This window comes from Pristis pectinata, chromosome 21, assembly GCF_009764475.1.
Source record: "Pristis pectinata isolate sPriPec2 chromosome 21, sPriPec2.1.pri, whole genome shotgun sequence".
NCBI classification, from domain to species: domain Eukaryota; kingdom Metazoa; phylum Chordata; class Chondrichthyes; order Rhinopristiformes; family Pristidae; genus Pristis; species Pristis pectinata.
Genome location: NC_067425.1, coordinates 34169247 through 34193352, shown reverse-complemented (window position 1 = coordinate 34193352; position 24106 = coordinate 34169247). Strand labels below are relative to the sequence as shown.

General features: G+C 39.8%; 1 protein-coding gene across 1 annotated transcript in view; it reads right to left on the bottom strand.

The window, feature by feature from the left end:
* Positions 1 to 24106, bottom strand: part of rfc2 (replication factor C (activator 1) 2) — a 37449-nt gene that overhangs the window by 11068 nt on the left and 2275 nt on the right. Inside the window, exons 2-5 of the mRNA XM_052035850.1 lie at positions 13141 to 13210; positions 4607 to 4648; positions 3003 to 3109; positions 475 to 576 (exon numbers count right to left, since the gene is read on the bottom strand). Coding sequence (XP_051891810.1) covers positions 475 to 576; positions 3003 to 3109; positions 4607 to 4648; positions 13141 to 13210 — 321 coding nt within the window. The remainder of the gene's footprint in view (positions 1 to 474; positions 577 to 3002; positions 3110 to 4606; positions 4649 to 13140; positions 13211 to 24106) is intronic.

Sequence of the window (24106 nt, the reverse complement as noted above, 5' to 3'; positions counted from 1 at the left end):
ACTCCCCACTTGCACTAGAAGTCAATTAACCCACCAGCATGTTTCTGCGATGAGAGGAGAAACCTGAGAATTCGGGGGAAACCCACACCATTACAGGGAGAATTTGCAAACTCCACACAGACAGCACTGGAGGTCAGGATCGAAGCTGCTTCACTGGAGCTATGCAGCAGTTAAGAATAGCTACTGCACCACCGTGATGCACACATACTGCATCCTAATGATGTAAAAAGGGGTTTTCAAACCATCAGGGACTATGACAAGCAATGCAGAGTTACTTTCCGAAGCCAGTATTTTACATTTATTTCTGCTTACCTGGTCGAGGCTTTTAATGCTGCCCAAAACACACAATTGCAGGGGTGGCAGGGAAAGGCCTCTAATTTCCATGCCAAGGTGTGGCTGGTGCCTGGCCCTCAGTTAAGCTACAAATTAAATCAAATCATGGCATTTTACATTTAAATGCAAGAACCCTCTCACCTGTCTGCTTCATCCAGGATGATGATCTTGTGACGACCTTTTGGTAGCGTAACCTTCTGCTGTGCAAACATTTTAATTTTGTTTCTAACCACATCGATACCTCTGTAACAAAGGCATGTCACAACTACGTCAAGTCCTTGTTAAAGCAACATATGTCAAGTATTTAAAAAAATGTATTTAACATGAAACATCAAAAATAACTGCAGGTATTGAGCTAGATGAAAGATTCAATCTCGCATTTTTCTAAGGGAAGATGGTATAAGAAAATGGAAAGGTTCACAATTATTCAACAGTGGTGACTCTTCAGGGATTGAATCCTCTGGAACGGATTACTAGTGAACATGATAAACTGTTTAAGATATATTCCTCTAAAATGAGAGATGACAAATTCCTCAAGATTTCAAGGCACGTTAGAAACATATTAGTGAAGGTCACTCAAGTGAAACATCATGGGCACTGCTCCTAGGTTTTGTCACAATGACCCATAGTTGGTAAGGGGGATCTGAACAATGATCACAGAAATATTCTGGGCTTTTTGTTTGCTTTCTCTGGAATAAATACTAATAGCAGTTTAAAAAGGGCAGTGTACAAGATTACATTGAGTGTTGACAGAATCAAAAGGCTTTCCCTAACCAACTCAATACTAGAATGTCAGCAATACCTCATTGGTAAAATTTTTGTTGGAGTCAGAAGATTTCAGGGTCAAGCCACTGTCCACAGTCAAGTATGCAATTTAGGCTGACATTTCAGTGCAGGTGTGTTGCAATGTTTAAGTACTGACCTTTAGATGAGATATTAAACAAAAGTATCACCTGGTCCCACACTGGTTGTGAAAGATTTCACAGCAGTACTTCAAAAAAAAATTAGAAGCACTCTGCCAAGATCCCAGCCAACACCACATAAAATAAGTTATCTAGTTATGCCTCTCATTGTTCAAGTGGGTCGTCAGTGTGCAAAAATGAGATGCCACCTCGGGCTACAGCAGTTACAAAATGTCAAAAGTCAATCACTCCTTGTGAAGCATTGTCAGCAAGTGAAATGGACCATACAAATGAAAGTTATTTCCTTTTTTTGAACTGTTTACTGCACAGGTGGAGGCCATTCAGTCCATCAAGAGTATGCAACTCTCAGACCAACCCTATCAATCCCATTCCCATATTTATTTCCAAGCCTAGTCTCTCTCTCATATCCATTGACACTTCTGATTCTCCCACCAGCCTCCCACTCTAGAGATAATCTACAGTAGCCAATTAATCTACCAACCAGCATGCCCTTGAGACATGGGAGGAAACTGGTGCATTCCAGGGGAACCCCTTACAGTCAGAGGGAGAAGTATGCAAACTCCATGCAATCAGCACCGGTGATCAGTAGTGAACCAAAATGACTGGAACTGCCAGACTGCAGCACCACTCTGCCTCTCTCTTCATTGCACATTGTGAAATGGAATCATAAGACCACAATTTAAGAGCAGCTGATGACCTCAATTTTATTACTATCAACTGCAGCATTAAAAAAAACACATGCACTTGTTTAGAGCTCCAAAATCCATTGTTCATTTCAAATGCAAATGTTGAACAATAGATATCAGCTGCAACAAGGAACACTTTATTTTGAACATATTCATTTCCACATTTAATAATGCTTTTGACGGTATTAACTGTCAGGGGGACACCATCTTCATTGTGCCAATGACTAGACTGACAGTAATAATAGTAGTTTCAGGAGTTAACGCAAAAAAGACTGGAGGAAAAGTTGCCGAGTGGCAAATCCAGGCCGTAAACTTAAATGTTTTTTGGTGCATTTCATGCTCCTTATGAAAAAAATGCTTCCTTTTCCTCACACCTTCCAGAGGCCAGCTGCTTCTGAGACTACACTCAACAGGATTTGTAATGCTTGTGTCACTGTTATAAATACAACCAGCAGCAAAATTTCTGGATTTGATTAAGTGCATCAGATCTTTATTTAATCTTTCACTTTTAGCAAATGAAATTATGGATAGCTGGATTTCACTGGGTCTGTTTCAGAAAGAATGGCATCTTATGAAAAATAGCAATACGTAAACAAGGCAACAATAAAATAAAAGTTGAAGAAAGCACCAGTTGGTGAGCGCCTCTAACTGAGAATCCCTTGAACAAAAGCTAAAACTGATACTGTATTCTGCATTCGACTTCTGGACAGCATCATGTAACTGTGGGGTTACTGCGCACAAATTGCCTGCTGCATCTCCTTCATTACATAGGGACTACATTTCACAAGCACTTCATTGGCTACAAAACATTTTGTTATGCCCCAAAAGGGATGTGGATGTGCAAGTTTCTCTTCCTACCCCTTTTTACCAGTAATACCAAAGCCAAATGATGACAGACACCAACATATTTTTTAAAAACCTTCCTTTACTCTCTTTACTCCGGAGTCACAGCTAGATGGGTACAAGTATCTGCTTGACCTGTTTTGCTGTCAATGGTCAAGGTCCCATATTATATTCAGATATGGGAGTATATTTATTGTAAAAAATACAAGAATCTTACCGGTCATTTGAGGCATTGAGTTCAAGAACAGCGTCCTTCAGTGCAGGACCCAACAGTGCTCGTGCTAAGCACAAGATGCTAGTTGTTTTTCCAGTGCCAGGTGGACCCTAGGTAAAGATAAAAATAAACTATTAACAACTGAAGGTAAGCAAAAGATTAAGCAATTCATTCAAAATAAAAATCATACAGACTACAGAAGCTGAGAGAGAGCACTAAGAACTGGTATTCAGCAACAACTACTTCTCTCAATAAATACTAAAAAAAATTAGATTGTTAATTAGAAGATAGACATGGTTATGATTTAGATATAATAGCATAATGCTCCAGTTAGTTGCATCCAGGGACTGGGACCAATAATCCATTTAAAAGCCTGAATTCTGCTATAGCAGCTGGGAAAGTTAATTGAATCTGAAATAAGCAGCTAATATCAGTTATTGTATTACAAACTGACATAAAAAACGTTAATTCATAATATCCTTCTGATAAGGAAATCAGCCAACGCTGTCCGTTTCAAAAGAGACTCAGAAGCCACCAACATTGTAGATCAATAACTGCCTGGCTAGCTGCTCAGTTCAGCAGAAATTTAGTACAGGGAATAAATGTTAACCTAGCCAGCAACACCCACTTCTCCTGAACAAATAAATGCTTTTTATTAGATAGAATAAAACTGTTACCAAATCAATTTAACTAGTATCAACTGTACGCACCTGTCTCAGTGATACAAAGAAAATATACTACTAGATGCTTCTTGCTGTATAATGGTTTCTTTCCATAAACCAGCAATCCCCAATGTATATTTCCTAGGTAATTGGGGGGGTGGGGAGGGCAAGCCTTCTCATACCCAACAGGCAAAATGAGACTTTTTTTTCCCCAAATTGCTAATGACAATATACAAACACTAAAGATATTGAGGGATAAAGATCTTCACCCAACAGAGAAACACTATGTTAGAAAAGTCAACAATGGTTTTCTATTGACATCAACACTGGATTTCACAAGCATAGTGACCACAAGATTCAATCAAACATTAGGGATGTGTTGATCAAATGTTTTAGTCACATGCAAATAAATGCTTTAGGCTACCAAGAGAAATTTACATGCACAGGTGCAGATGGGGAGAAAGATGGTTTTCAAGGTCTTAAAAAGGCAACACCATCTAATTACTGAGTCAGGTAATTTTGTTACTGGTAAAACGTGTGTTATCTTTGAAGAAAACTGACATGTTCTTAATCAAAAGGAATGCGATGAATGTAAAAATAGCAGCCATTCTTGTCCAACCCATAAAAACATGCGAAACCGTTGTGTATGAATTGTACCACACCAAGAAACCATGGACAATCATCACTGTTAGGAAATCAAATGGCAGGAACAGCAGATACGAAGGCGCAGGGGATGCAAACTTACTACAGTGAATATAATAAGCATGTTATCAGAACTTATACAGACAACTGCCGAGTTCCTTTTCAAAGCATCAGGCGTAATTACTCTTCAGTATGAACAAAACGGATTGCTTGTATCAATGTTTCTCATGATTTAAAATGTTGTTTCAAAATCATCTCAATATGTTATCACGTAAGAAAATGAAATAAATGATTCAAACTCACTGCAATAATGATGTTTGGTACATTTCCTTCTCTTGCAAAAACCTGTTGAAAATGATGCAATGGAATTATTTAGTAACTACAATCAGTATTTATTTACAAATTCCCCAATTTTGCACATTCCAGTGCTTTGTGGATATATGGTGATGAGACAACATCAACAACACCTAACAGAGAGCCAGAAAATCAACATATCACTGCTGAGCAAAGAGACCATCATCAAACCGGAGTCTTGACCCAAAAAGATGTAGTCATGGCCACAAATCAAAGATTTATATTGGATTCAGCCCATGCTTAGTTTTTGCCTCTCGCAGGATGCCCATGGTCATGTTGAGACACAGGTCTCAACGTCTTGCTGAACTCACTAATGCAGTTACTCCCTGGGGGAGAGCAGGCTTTGAGTAGCAACTAAGCCAGAGATGACAGACACCAAGGACCTGCCTCCATTTGGAAGGCCATTTCCAATATGTCCAAGTACAGTACACCATGTGTTACGGACAGGTTGCATTCCTAGAAAACCATCCATTTTGCGATTGCAGTAACATGAACCCTTGACAAAAATTTACAAAATTTGTTGCTTCTTCCACATTTTGCGTTATTTAGTTATCTTTTCTCACATAAATTCCACAAAAGCAAATTTTTACTACCCATCTCATATTTTTTTGGTAGTGATTTGTGAATACCATAAAGGCTAATTTCTGTTACCTGAACTTGAGACAAATAGAAAAAAGGTGAGAAACATGTAATAACTAAACTAAAAAAAATCTACAAATTAAAAAAGTTGAATGTGCTTTTTAATGAATCTTTATGTAAGTATATTAAAAATATTACTTAAAATAATGTAAAGCAAATCTTTAGTGAAGGTCAGCAACTTCATTCAAGCTAATGAGGCCCTGCAGGATGCATCAGCCAATGGTGGCATAAAGCCGGCAGGCCAGGAACGAAGTGCACCTGACCCCTCAGGTCACGATATAATTGAAACTCCACTGCATCCAACTGCAAAAAATGTCAGATGCACTGCCGTCATTCCGCACTGACGTACTCAGGTGTGAAAGTGCAGAATGCACCACCATCTGCACTGCAGCTAACCTGTGCTTCTCTATAGAACCACTACTAGCCATCAGCAGAATTTTACACATTCAGCTTATGTAGAAAAGCAATTAGCTAGCCTGACTTTGGGAATACAAATGTTGTATCTCAACCTTCTGGCATCTTGAAACAATTGTTTTCTCGTAATTGGAACTACAGAACAAAATTAGAAGTAGAAGACAACCAGAAGGTCATTACATTCAGTGCCACAAGTTTGTTCCTCAGAGCCAAGAAAATAATGCAATTCTACATACAACAGTTCCACTCAGCAATTATACTCCTGTGAAGAATTGATAGGTTGCACAACTTGCTTCATCCTTTGCTTTCTACCAAAGAAACATAACTAAAGCAATGATCAGCACAAAATGAAGCTTCTCTTTCTTCTGTTATAACAGTCATCTCTGACCTTCATTATCTTTGCTAATTCCCCCGACTGAGCATACTGTCTTTACAGCGAGCAGATATTAAAATATCCCTAACCTCACTGGTGTCCAAAACTAATCATCAACCATCAGCTTTCTGAAGCACAGGTATAGGAACTGAGATAAAGATCAAGGCCCAGGAAGAAGGAAGCAAGAGCAAGGCTTTGAAAGGACGCCTCTTAAGCTTTGGCAAAGGAAATCTCAACCAATGTGTCAATATTTAACTGCAGAACTAACATGTCTCCAGGCTTCGACTTAGAGTCCCATAAAGTCAAATAACTCCGCAAAAATTGACAGGAATGACTATTGTTTTTTTTTTGATCATCTTGCATTCTTTCTTACTGACCATTTGTGAATCTTCAATAAGTTATGTCAGCTCAACTAGGAACAATGAAAAATATATCAGTATGCTTCTTTGATACATACATCATGCTTACTTTGATAGTTGACCTAAATTTCTTCCTTACCCCTCAAGCCTGGATCTCTAGTTTCATACAAAGAAATCATCTGATTCCCTCCTCCCCTCCCCCACCTTCAGCCAGATCATTGTCCATCCTCAATCAATCCCTCTTCCCCAATTCAGATACTCCTCCCAGACATTCTGGGAAAGTCAATTAAGCTAAATCTCATAGTCCAATAATAGAAGCTTCAACTGCTTGACAAATACAAAATATACAAAGTAGAGCAGAGTTCGCAAAGGATCCAAGTCCTTTTGTCTCTTTACAGAGGGAAGCTTCTGAAAGATAAAATATCTCCAAACACAGATGTTCCAGCAATGACATCAAGGCTGCCTGGTCCACATAGAAAATAGTTCTTATCCCAAGGAACAGCACAGTTTGCAACACAATAATCCAAAATCTTGCTAGTTACGTTTCCCAAATACACACCAAGGAAGTTAAATGTGGCAAGGGTTTCTACTTCTACGACACCTTCAGACAGGTCTAGATTCATTTCCCTTCTAATCCTTCTTCCATTTACTTTAAATCTATGTTTCCTGATGTTTGACCCCACAACTCTCTCTAGGTGCCTCATTATTTTATACACATCAAAAAAGCCTTCCCTGATCCTCCACTGTTCCAAAGAGTACAAAACCTGCCAATACAACCTTGCCTCATAGCCAACATTTTCTAGTCACAAGATCACAGAATGGTTACAACAATGGAGACGGCAATTTGGCCTGTCAAGTCCATATCAGTTCTATATAAAAAACAACACAGCTAGTCTCACTTCCCTGCCCACTACCCAAAGCTTTGCAAATTCTTTCCTTTCAAAGTCCACGCAAGCTACAATAGAATCTGCCCCCACTACTAACCCTGCATTCCAGACCACAACCACTCACTATGTAAAATAATTTTAATCTCATGTCACTTTTGATTCTTTTGCTGATCATCATCATTCTATGTCCACTAGCTCATGTCCCTTCTACCAACTGGAACACTTTTCCAATAGCTACTTTTAGTCTATATCCTTCATGATTTTAAATAGTTCAATCAGAACCACTTTCAGACTCCTCTCCTCCAAGGGAGAGCCACCCAAGCTTCTTCAGGCTATCCATGTAACTGAAATCCCTCATTCCTGGAATTATTTTGGTAAATCACATCTGCATTCTCTTTGAAGTCTAACAGGATATAATACTGTGGCCAAACCAGTGCATTATAAGGCGGCCAAACCTCTTCATAAGAACACTGGAAAATTGACGGAAAGTAGTTCACTCAGCCCCTCAAACCTGCTCCACCATTCAATATGATCATGACTGATTTGCCCAGGGTCTCATCTTTTCTGCCAGTCCTTCATAGCTTTCAACTCTCTGATCTTTCAAAGATTTATCTACTTCCTCTTGAAATACCCCCAACGATGTAGCCTCCAAACTCGCTGGGTTAGAGAATTCCAGAGACTAACCACCCCCTACAAGAAGTTGCTCCCGCAGCATCTCAGTTTTAAATGACCAGCCCCTAATCTTCTATCTCCCTCACTCAGGATTCTTCCATTAATGGAAAAATCTCGACATCTACCCCATTGTAGCCCCTCAGGATCTTCTATGTTTTAGTAAGATCATCCTGCATTCTTCTAAACTCCAAAAATACATATCTAATTTTTTTTAGCCGTTCAGGACAAGATAGCACTCCTATCCAGGAATTAAGACCATAAATCTGTGTTAGACTGCCCCCAATGCCAGTATATCCTTCCTTAAATAAGGGAACCAAAACTGTCCACAGAAATCCAGGTGTGGCCTCACCAGTACCCCGTACAATACTTTCCAATTTCTAAAGTCCAACCCTCTTGCAATAAAGCCCAATATGCCATTTGCATTCCAAGCCATTTGCTGTACTGACCTAACTTTTTGCAATGTGTGCACAAGAAAACTTGGATCCTTCCAACTCCACTCAGCTACAACCTGCCTTTAGATTCCTCTTATTGAAGTGCATGACCTCACAGTATTGCACATAAACGCCATTTGCCAAGTTTCAATCCATTCTCTCAACCCATCAATACCCTGTTGCAGATTCTAAATATCACACCTCATCCGGGTCATCGATGTAAATCATAAACAATTGAGGGCCAAGAACCAAACCTTGGAGCATCTACTTCTTTCCAGCAAAGGAAAGGATCCAAACATTCTCACTCTCTGCTTTTTGTGAGATAACCAATCTTCAATTCATGCTAACAGACTTCCCCTATTACCATGAGATCTTATCTTGTACAACACCTTTTACGTTGTCAAATGCCTTCCAAAAATCCAAATATACAACAAGCACAGGTTCGACTGCTTTTGTAACTCTGCAGAATTCTTGTAAGTTGTCAAGTACGATTCACAAAATCATGTTGACTTGGTTTAATTGCTTTAAGCTTCTCTAAGTGATTAAGTGATTATATATTCCAGCATCTTGGCAACAAGATGTTAAGCTAACAGGCCTATAGTTAGCTGTTTTTTTCTTCTCTTCTTGAACAATGGAGTCACTTTTACAGTTTTCCCAGTGTTTTTGAAAAACTTTAACCAATAGCTCTACCATTTTTGCAGCCACTTCCTTTAAAACCTATGGTGCATGCTGTCAGGACCTGGCATTGTGTTGGCTTTCAGTCCCATTAGTTTTGTTTCTCATGATACTAATTGTTACATGTTCTTCCATACTGTTCGAAAATAGCCCACCTGATATCATTGGGATATTTGCAGTGTTCTCCATCATGAAGAATGATGCAAAGATATTATTTAACCTATTCGTCATTTTCTTGTTCCCTATTGTTAATTCCTTAGTCTCACTCTCTAGGGTCCCACACTTCCCCATGCTACCCTTTTCCTTATTACGTAGCCATTGAAGCCCTTGTTGTTTGTTTTGATACTACTTGCCAGTTTTCTCTCAATCAATTTTCTCCCTCATTAACTTTCAGTCTCTCACTGCTGGTTCTTGTAAAATTCCCAGTCCTCTGGTCTACCGCTTGCATGCTCTAGTCCTTGTTTTAATATTTCCCCCGATCTCCTTTGCTACCTACAGATAATTCATCTTTCTCCTAGGATCCCTCTAATTACATAGATAGGATCATGCCTGTTTATAAAGTGCTGGATGCCATATGCTTTTTAAGCACTCTCTCAGCCTGCCCTGCCATATTCAACAAACTATGCACAAACCCATACTCTACGTTTATACTGTTAGAAATGCACCCTCTAGTTTATATTCCTGACATTCTTCATACAAAAATTTCATCTGCCACTTTGCCATCTATTCCACCAGCATGTCTCTAAACCCTTATTATTCTCCACACAATTCACTCCTCCACCAAATTATGCCCTGTATACCCAAGTCTAAGTCATTAGTATACATTAAAGGAAAGCAGTGGTCCTTGTATCATTCCCTGGAGATCTCCACTGGAGGAAAGCAGAGTTTCTTCCAATACGAAAGCAACTTTTTACAATCATCCTGTTTACTGTTACTTAGCCAATCCATACTGTTACAGCTGATATCATTCCACAAACCTCAGTCTTGATTACAAACCTATTATGGGAGACCTACTTGGTCAAATGTCTTCTACAAGTCCACATATAAACTTCAATCACTTTTCCCTGATTGGGTTTTGAAGAAGTAATTGGGAGAATTAAAGTAAATTTAATTCAATTAACTAAAACACTGTTTTCTTTTACAAAATCCATGCTCACTTTCTCAAATCTCTTTACACTTGTTCAAGTGACTGCTAATTCTGTCTCTTCTGGACTAAAGGGCCAAAACTGTACCCAGTACTCCAGGCGTGGCCTTGCTAACACTTTGTACAATTGTAACAATACTTCTCTTTCTAAACTAAGATAGCAACAAAGGCCAATGAGCCATTTGTCTTCTTAACTGCTTGCTCCAAATGCATGTGTCCTTTTTTGTACCTCATGCACAAGAACATCTAGATCTCTCTGTACTCCAATTATTTGCAGTCTCTCTCAATTCAGATAATAGCCTGACTTTCAAATTGTCCTACCAAAATGCATGACCCCACACTTTCGCATAGTAAACTTCATTTGCTAAGTTTTAGTTCACTCACTCAACCTACTTATATCCTGTTGCAAGAGTCCAAACATCCTCATCACATGCCCTCCCACCTATTTTCCTGTCCTCAGAAAACTTGGATACCTTACATCCTGTCCCGTCTGCCAAGTTATTAAGATAGTTGGTAAGTAATTGAGGGCCTATGACTGATCCTTGAAACGCTACTCTAGTTACATCTTTCCAGCCTGAAAATAACCCATTCATTCTAGGTCTCTGTCTTCTATGTCCTTCCATGTTAACAATTCCCCCATATCTACTGCACTAGCCTTTTATGTGACACATTGTCAAATGACTTCTGTTAATCCAAATGTACAACATCTATAGGTTCCCCTCTAACTGCTCTACCTGGTACATCCTCAAAGAACAAACTTATGAAAATGATTTCCCTTTCATAAAACCATGTTGATGTGGTTTCATTGCATTAAGCTATTCTAGCAGCTATTTCTTCCTTGATTATAGACTTCAGCACCATCCCAACAACAGAAGTTAAGCTAAATGGCCTATAGCTTGCCACCTTTAGTCACTCCCACTCTTCAACAAGAGTGTCACATTTGTAGTCTTCCCAATTGCTGATATGTTCCCAGAACTCAAGAGTTTTGAAAACAGTCAGCCACTGTCTTTGCAGCCACTTCCTTTAGGATCCTGGCAATTTGTTTGCTTTTTGTCCCATTAGTTTTTCCAATACTTTGTCCTGTGTTAGGCACTGTTGCAAGTTCTTCCCTCCTATTTGAAAATAACCCATTTGTTATCCTTGAGATGTCTGCAGTGTCCTCCACCATGAAGACTGATGCAAAAATATTAGTTTAAATTATCTGCCATTTCTTTGTTTCACGTTATTAATTCCCCACACTGGGGAATTAATTACTTACCTTAGCTACTTCTTCCTATTATATCCAGAAAAGTTCCTGCTGTTTGTTATATTACTTGCCAGTTTACTGTCCATAATCAATTTTCTGCCTCCTGATTTGATTTTTTGTCCTTCACTACTGGTTACTGAAAAATGCCCAGTCTACTGGTCTATCAATGTACTTTTTACGTTTGCTTTTGATTTAGTATCTCCTTGAACTCTTTTGTTAATCACAAATGGTTCTTCTTTCTCACTGAGTCCCTCTTTTTGATTGAGATAAATTTCTGCCATGCATTATGAAATAGCTTCTTAAATATCTGCCACCACTTTTCTACTAATTTCTCCATTAGCTTATTGTCCCAGTTCACTCTAGATAACTTTCTTCATAGCTTTGTAAATGCATTTAATTTGAAGACACTGGTTTTAAACCAGGGGTGTTCACTCTCAAAGTATATCTGGAATTTTACCATCTTACGATCACTTCTCTCTCAAGTTTCCCTACTTACAAGATTCCCTTACTGACCCTACCTCATTAAATATGACCAAATCTAGAATAATCTGTTTCCAGATGGGTGCTCTAATATATTGCTCCAAAAACAAACCCTGATGTATTTCACAAATTCCTTTTTCACAGTGCCCTTGTTATGTTGGTCCAATCAGCGTGCAGCTTAAAACCACTCTCATTAATTGCAGTTCCCTTCTTGCCTTCTGTTTTTCCCCCCATTTATGCTTTATCCTCTCATGAGGCAATACCTTGAAGGTCTATAGGCCACTCTCACCAGTGTCACCTTTCCTCCATTATTCCTTAGTTCTACCTAAACCAATTCTACATCACAAACTACTGCATCTATGATCACTACTTACCAATGCACTAATATTTTCCTTGATTGATAACACTACCTTTTGGCCCATTCTTTTGGAACGTCAAATAATCTGGGAGACCAAGTTCCCAGTACTGGTCACTTTGCAACCACAACCCTCCAACAGCTATTAAATCGAATTCATTCATTTGTATTTATGCCTTCAATTCATCTATCTTGTTCGAAATGTTGTGTACTTTCAGATAAGGAACCTTAATCCTTGATTCATTCAATTTTTACTTACTCTGGTTCCAATTTCTGCCCCTTTCTGTCATACTTGAATTTTTATTCACTCCTTCACTACCCTGAGCCACTGCTCACTCACTTCTTTTTGACTTATTAAACATCTCATCATTTGACTCCATCCCTCTCTAATTGGTTTAAGGTCCTGTCCATAACCCTAGCTATATATTTTGCCAAGATACTGGTACCAGCACAGTGCAAAGAAACCCTGTCACAACAGAACAGCTCTCTTCCCCCATTACTGGTGCCAGTGCCCGATGAATTGGAACCCATTTCTTCCACACCAATCTGAACCACACATTTGCTTCTCCAATCTGATTTACCCTCTTCTAATTTACACCTGGCTCCTGTAATAATCTGGAGATCATCATCTTTGTGAGTCTGTTTTTCAATTGTGTCTCAAAGTGCTCGTAATTTTTTTTAGCATAACCTCCTTCCCAGTCCTACAATGGACCACGACAAATTGGTCCTCCCCTCCCACCAAGTTCCCCGCCAACCAAGAGATGTTTGTTTCTTTAAACAATGCTGCAGAAAATTATGAGAAAATTACCTCCAGCCGACTGACTGTTTCTTCATTTCCCACAACTTCATTCAGTTTCAAAGGTCTGTACTTTTCAACCCTGTTTAACAAAGAAACACCATAGTACTTTAAAATCCACGTTTTGACACCTTGATAAGATTTGTCTTTCGACAACTTGCTTTAGAATGATGTTTCCAAAAAAAAACACAGAAGAATGCATGCTGATTTTTTTTTAAACAAGGGATTTGAGAAGTAGTAAAGAAAAGGAGACTGGGAAAGCCTATTGAAGATCAATTGAGTAGATGGACAAGAATTTCCAAAGAATATAGTTGCCGTAGTTGGTGGATCACAAGTGAGAGGTGCTGATACAAGCACAGACAAATGTTGAACCAGTCACTTCATTTCTTTTCATGCTACTTCACACTGCACTACAATCTTTGCACCATTCTGTTGTTTTGCACTCACTGTATTTATTGTTGTATTTATTACCATGTATACCATTTACACCGTGAGCTTCACGTGAGCAAGGAAATTCATTGCATCCTGGTGTACATAACAATAATCTGAATCTGAGTACAAGAGCAGACCTAAAGCAAGAAGAGGCTTGAGACAGGGTGGAATACAGGATAGGCTTTTTACTGCTTGAGCCTGCTCCAACGTTCACATTAACTGTATTCAAACAAATTGATTCTGGTTCCATTAACAACACTAGTGTAAAACACAAATTCAGCCTCACTTCTGAATTTTTCAAAAGGCTCAACAGGTTCTTCCTGCTTCTTCTCCCACACCTGCCAGAGAAGGAGTTCCAGATTTCCTGCATCTTTTACTCCTCTGAATGGCACTGAACTGAAATCCTCTAGCCTAGAAAACAAATTTTCTACCCATCTTACTAAAGCCTGGTGCCTTACACAGAAAGCAGAGCCCTCTGCTTCACTCTCTCCTTGCTGTTTTGCACTTAAAATGCCACCGGTAAGCTGCTTGAGACTTATTCCCAATTATCTACTGGTCACCCCTCAACCACTTTTGAGGCTACTCCTCTTTATGGCCAGATATCAGGAACAACTTGTATATTTCCCATACTTGTGGTCTTCTACCCAGCTCCTGTTACATTGTCAGAAGATTCAGAGTATTTGTTTTAATTTAAAGACACACTTCAATTTACAAAGAGATTATATTAAAGAAAAATGTACAACTTGAAATGGCATTTCAATATGTAAAAACTCTGGCTTTATTCCAGAACTTGAGGATCTCAGTCAAAAAAACCTAACACTTAAAAATACATTAACGCAAGTATATACAATCATAAAATATTGTCTTATTAAAATTAAACCCTGAATTAAAGTAACAACAACATACATAATATACCCTTTCAGGGTTTTTACCACGAAGCACCCAGGATGTTATGGAATCTTGACAGGGTGGACATCCTCCTCTGGGACAATCTAAAAAGGGGTGACTGTCCCAAGTTAAGAGCTTGAACATTTAAGACAGAGGAGGCATAAAAAATTCTCAAAAGGATTGTGAGTATATGTAACTCTCTTCCTCAAGAGGAAGGCAGAAGCAGAATCTACGCTGAAGCAGATTTGTGATAAACAAAAAGGTGAACGTAGGGATGCAGAGCTGAGGTAGCAATCACAACAGTCATAACCTTACTGAATGGCACAGCAGGAGAAGAAGCCAAGTGGTCTCTTCATAGCAGCATTGCATGTTGCAGTGAAAGCAGGGTAGGCGAGAGACAGTTATTACTAGTGTTCAGATGAAAGTATTCCTGGTGAATCCAAGCTTAATGGAGTTTGTGACACCGAAAGCAATGGTTCTTCCTGTGACTGTTCCTGGGTGGTTGATATAAGAGTCAAAAGCCAGGTGTCAATGGACATCTAGAAAGCTCTCCTTTTCTTCATCTGATGAAGTTCTTTACAACAAAGAACAGCATTTTCTATCATGTGGTCACACCATGTGGTGGCTTCTTCCTCCACCTGTGACTTCTGTTGCTCAAGTTCTAACATAAGCTCTTCAACAAGTGACTCCAGCAACACTTCCATAACAGCTTGGTCTACTTCATCAAATCCAGCCTTATTTGCTGATTTGACAGCACCTCCTTGGAGATCTTTCAGGTTCGTAAACCCACAAGAGTCACACACACACTCTGGCTATAATGTTGTCCATACACCGTTCAGTGTTGCATGGTTTATGTCATCCCAAGAGGGACTAATGTAGTCTGTGGCAATGTTGATATTGTACCTCTTCCAAATTCCTGAACGATGGGCTCGTCATTGTCATTTGTTTCCAAAATGACATGCTGCATCAAGCACTTTTGCCTTGAACCTATTGGTAGCACCCTAGTCCATAAGTTGCAACGAAGTAGTGTTAGGAGGGAAAAAAAATGTTGTCATCCTTGATGTTAACTGGATCTATAGGGCATTGTCACCATGAGCAAGGCTCTGTTGTCAAGGTTACTCTTCACACATTATTATTTGATGAAGGAGAAACAACATCATATCATTGTGGAAGTGTGGCATCATTCTCCAGACTTTTTTGTTACTTCACTGCACTACTGGAAGTATGGCACTTGAACATCCTTCAGGTCAATCAGGTTCTCTGAGCAGAAGATTAAGAAAGGTTTAAGTTTACAGTCACCCTTGACAATGCCTCCAAGGAGAAGAGCAAGTTGGTCTTTGCCAACTTTAAGTCTGGAGCAGTTTACTCATCCCTCAAGATGAATGCATGGGAGGACATTCACTTCCAAAAGAGCCCCATCTCACCCATATGAAATTTGTTTAGGAGAGTAGGCACCCTCCCCAATGACTCAGTTCAGCCCCTTTGGAAAGTTTTCTGCCATCACAGGACCCGCATTTGCTGCCTCCCATAACAGGTAAATATTATGCACGATGCACATTTCTGGAAATGTTTAAATCAGCCATGGCTGTCCTTGAACATATCAGCACTTTCAGAACATTCATCTCCCCCCTCATGATCTTTCAAATCTTGCCATAACAATCTCACTTTTTCCATCACCAAATGAAGGTGCACATGCCTTTGATTATACAGCATTATAATCCATTATAACATCTCTGCTTTTTATAACACTTGACACACTTCCAGCAGTAACATTTTACTACATCCAGTGGAGGTCTACTTTCAATAGCCAATTGTGTCAATAATGAATTATGTCAACAGGTTGCAGTTTCTTCCAATAGGTTCTGAGGTTAGTGGTCTGGTTTGTTTTCGATGCCTATCAATCCAATTGATAGTGATCCTTGTTGATGCAGCTACAGCACCTGGAATTTCAATTGCTTCTTATAGCTAATATTGATATAATTTCTCCCTTTGCCACTTCTTTAATTTGTTATTGTTTGTCACAGTAAAGAAAACTTTAGTGGTGCAAGGACGTACGCCCTCAAAAATCAATTGTGCTTTGGAAAAAATTCATAAATCAGCTGATACCTATACAACAGAAGTTGAGATAGAAAGGTTGATATCTGTGATTAACGACAAACCTAAACGAGCTCAAAGTTTTAAATACATTTGTGGTCAACATCTGGTCAAGTCTCACATTTCCAATTTCTAGCTGCCTCAGGAAGGTTATCTTAGGTTAGAGAAACAAAGAACCACAGTGCTGGAATCTAGATGAAAAAAACAAGAAGACGCTGGAGGAACTCAGCAGGCCAGGCAGCATCCGTGGAGAAAAACAGATGGTCAACATTGAGTCAGGACACTTTTTCAGGACTGAAGATAGGAAAAGGGGAAGCCCAATATATAGGAGGGAAAAGCAGAGCAGTGATAGGTGAACAAAAGAGGGGAGGCGGGGTGGGCACAAGGTGGTGGTAGGTAGATGGGAGGGAGGAGTGAACTAGGGAGTCGCGGAGAGAGCGGTACCTGCGAAAGGCAGAAAGGGGTGTGGAGGGGAAGATATGCTTGGTGGTGGGTTCCCGTTTGTGATGGCGGAAATGGTGGAGAATGATGTGTTGGATACATAGGCTGGTGGGATGAAATGAGGACAAGGGGGGGACCCTATCCCTGTTGGGTTTGGGAGGGGTGGGGGTGAGAGCAGAGGTGCAGGAAATGGCAGAGGTGTGGGTGCGAGCTCTCTCACCCACAGTATGGGGAAAGCCATGGTTAGTAAAGAAGTTGGACATCTCAGATGTCCTGGAGTGGAAAGTTTCATCCTGGGAGCAAATACAGTGGAGGTGAAGAAATTGAGAGGAAGGGATAGCGTCCTTGCAAGAGACAGGGCGAGGGGAGCTGTAATCAAGGTAGCCGTGGGCGTCAGTGGGTTTGTAGAAGATGTTGGTGGATAAAGAATCTCCTGAGATGGAGAGATCGAGAAAGGAGAGAGAGGTGTCTCTCCATTGCCAGTCACTTCAACTCCCCCTCCATATGCCAGTCCTCAGCCTCCTCCACTGCCAGAGGTCCAAACGCAAACTGGAGGAATAGCACCTCTTTTTACGTCTTGGGACCTGTCAGCCTAATGGCATGAACATCGAATTCTCCCACTTTAAGTAAACCAACCCCCCCACCCCCATGCCTCTTCTTTTCTTTTTCTCTGCTTTCCTAGCCCCTCTCTGTTTTCTCCTCACCTATTTCTTTTTTCCCTCTTCCTGCCTCCATACCTTTGACCCATCCCCTGGTGGATCTACCCTCCCCTCCTCCCCTACATCTGCCTATCACTATCTCTTACCTGCATCTACCTATCACCACCTTGTGCCCACCCCACCTATCACTTCCCCCCTCCCCCCATACACTGGGCTTCCCCTTTTCTTATCTTCAGTCCTGAAGAAGGATCCTGACCTGAAACATTGACTGCTTTTCTCCACGGATGCTGCCTGGCCCACTGAGTTCCTCCAGCTTCTTGTTGTTTTTTGGTTATCTTAAGTTTCTTTATAAATCATTGCAATCCTTCTACTGACTGATGTTGGTTCCACAACACTGTCAAGTAGGGAATTCCAGAATTCTGACCGGACGATAAATATATAACCGAGATTCCAGCCAGGATAGTGCAACACTGGGGAGCTGAATGACTTTTCTGTGACTTTGTCCAAGCAGATTTAGATCCAAAACAAATTCTAACACAATGCATCATTCTGCAATAAACTTGGAACCAAGAAAGTCACAATGAATCGAAAAGACCGTGGAAAACATGGAATGCAAAGGGGGCAAAGAAACATTTTATGAGGGAATGGAGAGGGAGGAGGGAAGGAAAAAGTCAGCTATTGAGCAAGGAATAGATTAATCAGAAGGAAACAAACTTTCGATAAAAAATACTTTATACACAAGCACAGGTCGTGCACAATGGTTGCAATGGCTCATCTGGCAACTAGTCTTATTAAGCTCTGGTAACCTTATACTTAGTTTGTGATTTCCTGTTGAAGATCCACATCAAGGAAAACAGCAGAACTAGATCCAGTGCAATATAAATCATCTTGAAGACTGAATGCAGTCTACACCAATATTTACATACCTTTCAAATATTACTTTCCGCGTTACTGATAATTCGGTGGACATTTAATACCATATTTGGACTGGGAATTAAGTGGTAAATCCTATTCTGTGCCAGTTTGTTACTCTCAGCTGAGACACGTCGTATGTTTGGTTTTAGACAGCCCCAACTCTTTGAAAGAGCTATTTTTCCTTATTCTTTCCCCAAAGCACTGCAATTGTTCCTTTCCATATATTTATCCAATTTCTCTTGCAAAGTTAATATTGAATTCCATTTCAATGGCTTTTAAAAATGTGTGTAATGGAAAATAGCAATTCAATGCAGAAAAAGAACACATATCTGTACAGGAATGAGCTTGGGCACTCAAAATAATTATCATTACTCCAGTACTCTAAAACTGGACATTTTAACTACCTGTTGAATTAATGTAAATACCTTCAAATATAGTGAGAAAGGTTTCTGATTGGCAAACAATATTCCATGGACTGCAAGAAAATGAATGGAAGGCAACTTTTAATAGGCAATGGTAATGCTATCTCATACTGTGTCAGGTCTATCAGTGATTACAGCACTGGGAAAGTAGCCCAAATAACTCATACAAATGAATACTTGAAGATTTTAAACAGCACTATACTCAAGCACTAGATTAACTGAAGTTCCTGTCCCTACTCCTCTGACTCTTTTAATATCATAAACCTGCGTCTCCCAAGTTATCCAGTTTTCTGCTAGTGAAACAGTTTCTCCTTACTTACAATCAGAACCACTCCAGTTTCTTTTATTTACTATCAAAACTGAGTCTACCCTAAACCTTTCCTTATTTGAGAACAATCCTAACTTCTCTACGTTACTGAAGAGGGAGATACAAGGACGTGTCTGAAAGCTGGCCCCGCAACATGATGTTTTGGCAAGTTAACCTCTATCTTGCACAGACGCTGTCTGATCTGCTGAGTTTTTCCCCAGCATTTTCTGCTTTTATTCCTTGTTCTGATACCTTATTCCATGAAACCCTGACCTACTTTTCCTCTGACATAGATCATTTTAAAACATATTTAAACACAGATTGCACATCCTAGTATTTATACTGCTGTTTAGAAAGCCAGTTATTTCAATTACTGAGCTCTTTAAAATCTAATCTAGTAAATAAATTGTTAAAATAGTTTAGACACATGAACAGGCAGGGAATGCAGGGACATGGGCCACGTGCAGGCAGATAGAATTAGTCAAATTGGCATCATGATCAGCACAGACATAGTGGGCTGAAGGGCTTATTCCTGTGCTACACTTTTCTAAAACAGTTAAAACTATATTTCAAAAACTAGAGGTCAACTTATGACATACAAATGCACTCATTTTTCTATTGTGTGTTATTTTAAACTCATTGACTTTTGGCACACATGCTGCACTTCTTGTAATTTAACAGATTATGGTTTATGCAAGTACACAAAAATCTTGCAAAACAATAGATATGGCAAAATACAAGAAAGTTTCAACAAATAATCTAGCAAAGATGATAATGAACAGAGCATGGAAGAATCTGATTAATGGAATGCAACTGAAGATAGATAGTTGTTTGTAACAACTAAATAGTTATTCAGAAATCACATTTCAGTCAAACCAGACATTAGAAGCAAAACATTTTAATCAGATTTTTTGTGCTTGACTGACCAGTTGGAAAAGAAACGTTAATTCAAGACAAACCAATGATAAAAAGTATACAGATCAATATGTTCAAATAAGCTTTCAGCTACCCTGAGATCTTACTTAAAACTCATTCATTTCCCCAATGCCAACAATGGAAAACATTGAACTGACAAACTCTCGTCCAACATTCAGTTCTGGCTCCGCAGAAATTTTGCCCAGCTGGATATTGGGAAGACCAGAGCCAATGAATTCAGGGCTTGCCAAAAACTCTCTTCACTGGCCATCTCTCCTTTCCTGGCAAATGTCCAAGGCAGAACCAGACTACTCATAGGATCCAAAGTGTAATATCCATCCACATAAGCAGACCACTACTAAAACAACTTATTTCACATAAACAAATTGCCCAACTCCACTCTTGCCTCAGCTCCACTGACGTTTGAGAATGTCAACGATGCCTTTGTTCCTGCTCGGTATGACTACTCCTAAGCACTCTAGCATCCCATTTTCAACCTTCAATAAACATGTTATCCAAAACTCTGCTGTCATCCTGAATTATACCAAGTTCCTTACTGGCACCCACTAAGCAATGCTTTGATTTCAAAATTCCACTACACGTTCAAATCCCATTTATCTCCGTAACCTCCTGCAATATTTCCACTATATCTGCACTCTCGCTTCTTGAACATCCTCAATGTTGTTTAAAAATCATTCTATCATTGGCAACTGTCGTCCATTGGCTAAATTCTGCAATTCCTAGGCCCAGACTGCTTACCCTCCTTGGAATCTTCCGATTCCGAATAAGGAGGAGGGTAGACCGGCCGGGGTGGTGAAGGTGGGGGGGGGGGGGGGGGGGGGGGGGGGCTGAGGGGTAAGTTACTTCCTCGATGTCAGTGTCTTCCCCACTATCAAAAAGCAGCTAAAGTCCAGACATGTCCAATGGCGCTGTTCGATTATTAGTACCTTTACTTTTTTTTTCCTTATCATACAATTCACACAAGGCCTTACGAACTATATATGGACGGGGTATACCCTGGTCATCTGCAATAGGGATATCCCTCCTTTTGGCATTTACTCAAAAGACCACCGTTCTCATTCAATCTCTTTATTACTTGATCCGAGGAGAGAGCACCAAGCCAGGCACCTATGTCCCGGACCAGGTGGTCTCTAAGATACATCAGCTTACAAGCATTCTTATATTTTTTTGGAGGTGCAAACAATTACCATACAAGGAATGATCATGCATTAGCCAGACAACAGTTCGCTTACTCTTTACATCATGATTGGTTACAGAAAAAGGAATTTGCTTAAAATAGTTAATACTCCGGTTGAGACAATGGTTCCTTAATTTTTTTTAGACCATCTGGATCCATCGGCTATCTTTGTATACATAAGGTTCCCCATTGTGACCTTAGTGTCAGTTTGGAGAAGCAAGAAACAATTCTGCAAACTTGTAGGGAGAGGAACTGTTTATCATCCCTCAAGGTTGCAGAAAACTAGCTGAAGCAAGCAGAAGGTCTGGAGCAAAGCCGTGCAAAGCAAAGTATAACCATTTCGAGCATTCTAATACAGCCATACCGATGTACCCTTTACTCCACGTCCCAGGGCTCACAACCTTTTACTCCCCTAACCTTCCCTTATACCTTATACACATTCTCAATGTTGTTTAAAAATCATTCTATCATTGGCAACCGTCGTCCATCGGCTAAATTCTGCAATTCCTTTCCTAAATCTTTTCTGTGCCTCTTGCAGTGTTTTCTACATTAAGATTCTCCTCAGAACCTCTTCCATTGGTATGTGCCCAAATATTTCCTTGTTATAGAACTATAAACATTTACAGCAGACAAAGAGATCATTTGGCCTGTTGCGTCAATGCTGGCAAAACAAAACCTACTTGCGTTACTCCAAATTCTAGCTCTTACGCCAGTGCTGCAGTTTATGGTTCAAGTGCTCACGCAGGTAACATTTAAAAGTAACAGTTTCTGCCTTTCCCACCTTTTCATGCTCATTTGTTCATCATTCTAGCAAATTATTCCTATCCACAGTTGCAGATGCTCAGAGTGCCCACCAAGCTAGTCCCATTTGCCCACATTTGACCCATATCCCTCTAAACCCCTCCTATCCGTGTACTTATCCAGATGTATTTTAAATATCGTATCTGCCTCAACCACTTTCTCTGGCAGCTCGTTCCATATACCTACCAACCTCTGCGTAAAGCAGTTGCCCCGTGGGTGCCTTTTAAATCTTTCACCTCAAACTTATGCCCTCTAGTTTTTAGTTCCCTTTCCCTGGGAGAAAGACTATGTGCATTCATCCTATCTATACTTCTCATGATTTTATACACTCTTAGAAGGTCACCCCTCTATCTCCTACATTCCAAGGAATAAAGTCCTAGCCTGCCCAACCTCTTGCTATAACTCAGGCCCTTGAGTGCTGGCAGCATCCTTGTAAATCTTTTCTGCACTCCTTCCAGTTTAATGAAGTCTTTCCTATAACGGGGCGACCAAAACTGTACAGAATATCCAAGTGCAGCCTCATTAACGTCTTGTACAACTGCAACATAATGTCCCAACTCCTATACTCAATGCCTTCTTCACCACCTCATCCACTTGTGGCACCACTTTCAGCAAACTATATACTTGTACTCCTAGGTCACTCTGTTCCACAACACTCCCCAGGGCCCGAACGTTCACTGTATAAGCCCTAACCTGGTTTGACTTCCCAAAATGCAACACTTCACACATATCAGAATTGAAAGCTCTTTGCCAATCTTCAGCCCACTTACCCAGCTGACCAAGAGCACCCTGTAATTTTTGATAATCTTCTTCACTGTCTACGATACCACCTATTTTAGTATCATCCGCAAACTTACTAACCATGTCTTGCAAATTCACATCCAAATCGTTTATATAAATAACAAACAACAAGGATCCCAGCACCAACCTCTGTGGCACACCACTAGTCACAGGCCTCCAGTCCGAGAAACAACCTTTGACCATCACCCTCTCCTTCCTAACATCAAGCCAATTATGAATCCAATTAGCTATCTCTCCCTGGATCCCATGCAATATAACTTTCCAGACTAGCCTGCCATACGGGACCTTGTCAAAGTCCTTGCTAAAGTCCATATAGAAAATCTAGAAATGGGATCAAAGTTTTTGAATAATGGGTCATTTCATATGGACACGAGCAATTTCGTCTCTCAAATTACAGTAGATCACTGGAAATCTCTACTCCAGACATCTGTAGAGGCTAAGTTATTTAATATATTCAAGGCCAAGATAGACAGATTTATTTTGTCAATAAGGAAGTGAAGGGTTACGGGGAAAAGGAGATGAGATCATAATGGAGATGAAATCATGATTAAGCTCTATTTCCTTGTTCAATTAATAATTTAACATCTATATCCAGTCTACACTTAAAACCTGCTGACATACAAGGAGTTTATTTAAATGATACCTCTTAATTTAACCATATTTATCTATTTTTATTTTTAAAACCCTTATTACCACTAAACCACCTTTAAGAAATTTCCTGAATTTACACTATGTCGAAGGTACACTCCGTTAAAAAGCTTCATTCTTGTAGCTATCCTTGTGTGATGTGAAGTCAGTATTTGTTTGACAATGCTCCTGTGAATCACCTTGAGACAGTTTGTTACTATGTGGGCCCCCTCTCCTTGTAAAATCTTCCACAAAGAAATCCAATAGCATTTTTTGCAGATATGACTAGCACAATAGCAATTTGGAAAGTGAACAGTACATGGGCCTTTACTGCAAGGAGGGTGAAGTCCAGGAGGATACATTGCTACGATTCTACACTGCTTTGGCAAAACCAAACATGCAAAAGTATTAAATACTGTTTTTGTCTCCTTACTCAAGGAAGGATAAACTTATCTCGGAGGCAGTGCAGCACAGATGC